This window comes from Barbus barbus, assembly GCF_936440315.1.
Source record: "Barbus barbus genome assembly, chromosome: 46".
Taxonomy (NCBI): domain Eukaryota; kingdom Metazoa; phylum Chordata; class Actinopteri; order Cypriniformes; family Cyprinidae; genus Barbus; species Barbus barbus.
In genome coordinates this window covers 705,001-710,000 of record NC_136724.1, presented here as the reverse complement: position 1 = coordinate 710,000, position 5,000 = coordinate 705,001, and the positions used below count along the sequence as shown (strand labels likewise).

The window sequence follows — 5,000 nt, the reverse complement described above, 5'->3', positions numbered from 1 at the left end:
GCGAGAGCCAATCAGAGAGCGCGGCTCACAGCAGATTCACCAATAGGAGCTCAGGACACTGCTGCGACCGGACACTGAATGAACGGACATAATGCTGATTAACTCTTTACAGCCACGAGAATATAAAGACTAAGCTGTCTGTGTCATAAGTTATATCCAATCTTTGTCGTCATGACAACATAACCGCGGTAAAGCCTGTAAACACGGTGACTTTCTCAATCTGTTTGCACAGGAATGAATACCTGACATGCTTGCAAGCTGTTTTAAATCAGCAGAGGAATATTATTTTGTTGAGAGAAAGAGTTATTTTAGTCTTTCAATTCCAATCCATATCTTTAAAGAGTTTCTTCTCTTACATACAGCAGACTTTACAGTTTTATTCCTGTCTATATACCTAAAGTTTGATCATAATTCTTTCGCACCTATTTATTTAACATTTCACTCCTAAAAACATGGTGAAAATGAGTTTGTTTCTGTCTGCTGACCGTATTGTCTCATGAAGGAGTGATAAAAGGAGAAATCCCCCTCTGGAAAAACCTTTAATATATAGCGGCAAAACCTATCATGAATCTGGCTTTATCCAGGGTTATACAACTTTTCATTTAGTTTAAATTGATGTATTAAAACATCGAAAACAAATGTGAATAATTAATAAAATAATGAATAACTGAAAATAACAAAAAATAATAAACTACATTTATAAACTACTAGATCTATTTTTTTTTAAAAACACACAAAATTAAAATTTAATCTGGAAAATATAAAATAGAAACTACCTCAAAATATTAGTAAAAACTGTAACAGTATCTCGATGATACTAAAATATGTTTTATCTAATGTTCAGACTTCAATTGTGGAAGTTTATGCAAATTATTGCACATATTTAAATAATGCATCATATTCAGATTTAAACAACAGTTCTAAAAAAAACTGTAATGCAAAACATCTGTGTTAATGTAGTGTGATTAATGAGCTAGAGATCACTGTTCACCTTAAAATCAGATTCACAAATCTAAACCTGGGTATCAGAGGCATCTTCCTTTTAGAAGTGTGATTTCTAGGCCTGAAAAAGTCATATTAATTAATTAATTAAATCTTACAAATATGTGGCTATTTTATAAAAGAATATACTTTTTTCTAGTTATTCCAAGCTTTAAAATACTTTATTGGATAGAAAAAAATATTTTTTTAAATCTCCAAAAGACTGAAAAATGGTGCAGACTGACTGGAGTCTCCGAGTCTGTAGAGTTATATCTCATACTCGTGTGGGCCGAACATCTTCTGACCTTCTCAGTTATGTATGCATCCAACACTGATTCAATTTGCAGGAGACGGAGACGGCAAGGTCAGGAGGACAGATGGAGAAGCAGAGGAAGATGTGTGTGATGTGTGACTCAAGACCTCTAAAAGACAGCAGACAGACCGAACGCATCAGGAGCAGAAATCTCTGGTGGAAAAAAGAGGTCTTCTTTAAACGTGAAGCGTGACATTTATGTGATCAGCACAAAACAGCATCCTGCAACACGCATTTAGTTTCTTAGAAGTTAAAATAGTTCATCTTTTAAAAGCATGCAGTCACTGTCTGAAGAAACGTGTCTGATTGTGCTCATGCGACAAATAATAATAATGTTTGTTTCAAAGATGAATGAAAGTCTTACGGGTTTGGTACAACATGAAGGTTGAGTTAATGATGGCAAAATTTCATTTTTGGGTGAATTATTGCTTCAAATCCCAGTGCTATATTTTCTCTGTCTAAATCCTGTATAACGCACCGTATTCACATGTGCAGGTTTGTCACAGTCAGGGGAAACTACACATATCATTTTTTACATTCTTGTTTGAAAAATCCATAATAGCGTTTTTATAATATTCAAAAGAGGAAAAAAAATAACAAAAGTCTGATTGGTCAGAAGAGAGAAAAATCAGAAACACTAGTCAACTAGTTCTCGATAATTTAAAGCCAAGGTAATATAACACAAAGTATAGTGTTATATATGTACTTTTAAGTTGAAAAAAGGAGAAAATCTTATAATGATATTAACTGCATGCGTTCCCCTCAGAAATGAGTCACATGACGCAGGTAAAGCGGGTTTAGCATGCAGAAACACATCATTCACGGCCCGACTTCACAAAGCATGCAAACACTGATTCACTGCTCAATGCTGAGTGGAAAACAGAGAAAAGATAAGACCCATGAGTTTGAGGAGGTTTCTCATGTTGCCTGAACATGTTTGAGCGTCTCCACCAGACACAAAACACAGTCAAGACATCTGTGAGAGTGACCTTCATGTGTCTGTGTGGCTCCAGTCTGATAAGGCTGATGTTACGTCTCTCACAAACGGCGTCAAGATGTACTATGAGTCCAGGCCTGATAACACCAGCAAACGGGTGGAAATTTGTTGCAATTAACATGTTCATTTGAATTAATGTCTGTTCAGACCGACACAAACATCTAACAGAGTTTTCTCTTTTAAATCACACTCTAAAAAAAATTAAATAAAAAAACCCTTTAATTTACATTTTCATTCCTCCCATCTGCTGATTTTTGCATGGCTCTGAACAGATAAATCACACAAAGAAATCAGACCGAATGTCTGTGCCGAACACTGGCGTTGGTGCGAACACACCCTGTTCTTTAAACGTCTTGAAGACGTGCCAGTAAGATAAGTAGCACTTTGCCCTGGCAGCCAGTGTTTAATGTTGTTGTGCAACGATGCTGGTGAAACACACACACACACACAAAGAGAAGAAGATCCGCAAACTACACAACAAAGAGAAGAGCAGACACACACACACAAAGAGCGCAGATGCTCAGGAAGACAAGCATGTAATTTTAAGATGTGAAATGAGTGTAAATAAAGCAAGAATAACAGGAAACCCCTGAATGTTTCTCATCAGTCAGACATGGGCGTAAAGATACGACACCTGAAGCACACATTACACTAAGACAAAAATAACTACCTGCGCACATTTAAACCTGTGATGTTCAGGGTAATTATGGTTAACTAAACTAAAAACATAATAAATAAAAGCATCTGAGTTACTTAAATACATGTTAACTGAAATGAAACACAACAAAATAAAACTTATTTTATTTCATCTTGTCACGAATCCTGGCCATGCTCTTCCGTTAACTCGCCACCAGATGTCACTCACTCACCCATGGACTCTTACACCACACAGCACACTGGACTACAGTTCCCACAATCCATTGCACTGACAATACACACAGCTGTTGTCACTGATTACACAGCTGATCTCACTAATCACACACACTATTTAAGCCATGGACTTCCTCAGCATCAGGGCCGAGTATTGTATAGCACTTATCACTCTCCCAGGGATAGCTACTTTACAGAGCCTTAGTCTTAGTCTTAGTCTTAGTCTTAGTCTTAGTCTTGCCTTGTTTATCTTGCCGTGTCTGACCCTGCCCGTGTTTCCTGGATTTACCCTTCGCCTCTGTCGTTTGGACTCTGTTCGCTCCCCGTTTGGATTATTGCTCTCGTTTCTGGACTATCTCTCTGCCTTGCCCCTTTGGATACTGTTCGCCGATCATCGACCCACGCTTGCTCCACGGATTGCTGCGTCTTGCCCTTGCCATACCTGTTTGCCCCTGTCTGACCCTGCCTGTTTTCTGACCATGTTTTATAATAAAGCTTTGCATATGGATCCGCACGTCTCACGTCTCGTCAGCCCCGTAACACATCTAGGAAACATTTCATGTTTTTACTTGAACTTGGTGTGCTAAAATAAACTATAATTTTAAAAAATTAGATATTTAAAAAAAAAAAAACTAATAAAAATTTTGAAAAAATAAATTAAATTACTGCAACTTTAAAAATAATATGAAATCAGAAAATATCAAATAAAACCTAATTAAAAATATGATAATATCAATGATACTAAAACAACAGTGGTGTCGTTACTGTTAATGAAAACCATTTAGTTTGGTATATATTAGATTAAAAAACTTCAACATTTTAACATATTAGTTAATTGCCAAGGCAACATACATAAGTACTAAACTAATAAAACTAAAATGTAAATAAAAGTGAAAGTTAAATATAAATATATTAATTAAAAAAAAAATTTAAATTTTCAAATTTACAAAATAAAGTTTTAGTAATTAAACAATTTCTAAAACTTAACAAAATTTAAACTTAATTAAAAATATTAACAAATACTATAATGACATATTGACATTGTCAACTTTTCTCATTTTAACTACTAAAACTAAAATTAAAAAAAAAGATTTTAAACTAAGAAAAATTACAAAGGCAAAATAATTACTTTTTTCTTTTTAATTAAATGATTACTAAAAGTACTAAAAGTTAAACAAAAAAAACATTAAAAGCTACTTAAAAAATGAATAGGCATTTTAGCAGTACATAAATAATGTGTAGTAGCATGTTTTCTGTGTGTGTGTGTGTGTGTGTTTTACCGGAGCCGGAGCCGGACGTGGTCATGTCGTAGATTAGGTCTTTGAGCGTGGTTCCCACCGTGATGAAGGGGTGGTCCATGGACGGGTCTTCCTCGTTAGGCACGCGGTGGTGGAGGACCGAGCGGCTGTGGCAGATGTAGAAGACGGTGACCATCAGGAAGCACACCACACATACGGGCCCAGCGATCAGGGCTGCAAACGCTACAGGCCCCAACGTTGGCGGCTTCTGTGTTGGCACTGAACGAGAGGAAAACATGAGGAACACATGAGGAAAACATGAGAGAAACATGAGGAACGCTTGAGGAAAACATGAGAGAAGCATGAGGAAAACATGAAAAACATGAGGAACGCTTGAGGAAAACATGAGAGAAGCATGAGGAAAACATGAAAAACATGAGGAACGCTTGAGGAAAACGAGGAAAACATGAGGAACGCTTGAGAGAAACATGAGAGAAGCATGAGGAAAACATGAAAAACATGAGAGAAACATGAGGAAAACATGAGAGAAACATGAGGAAAACATGAGAGACTTGAGAGAAACTTGAGGAACGCTTGAAGA

The 5,000-nt window shown here is 36.3% G+C and overlaps 1 protein-coding gene across 2 annotated transcripts in view; it reads right to left on the bottom strand.

Moving 5' to 3' along the window:
- tgfbr1b (transforming growth factor, beta receptor 1 b) overlaps positions 1-5,000 on the bottom strand; it is a 55,403-nt gene that overhangs the window by 21,022 nt on the left and 29,381 nt on the right. For both annotated transcript variants that reach the window (XM_079409420.1, XM_079409421.1), the window contains exon 3: positions 4,442-4,678. In XM_079409420.1, coding sequence (XP_079265546.1) covers positions 4,442-4,678 — 237 coding nt within the window. The remainder of the gene's footprint in view (positions 1-4,441; positions 4,679-5,000) is intronic.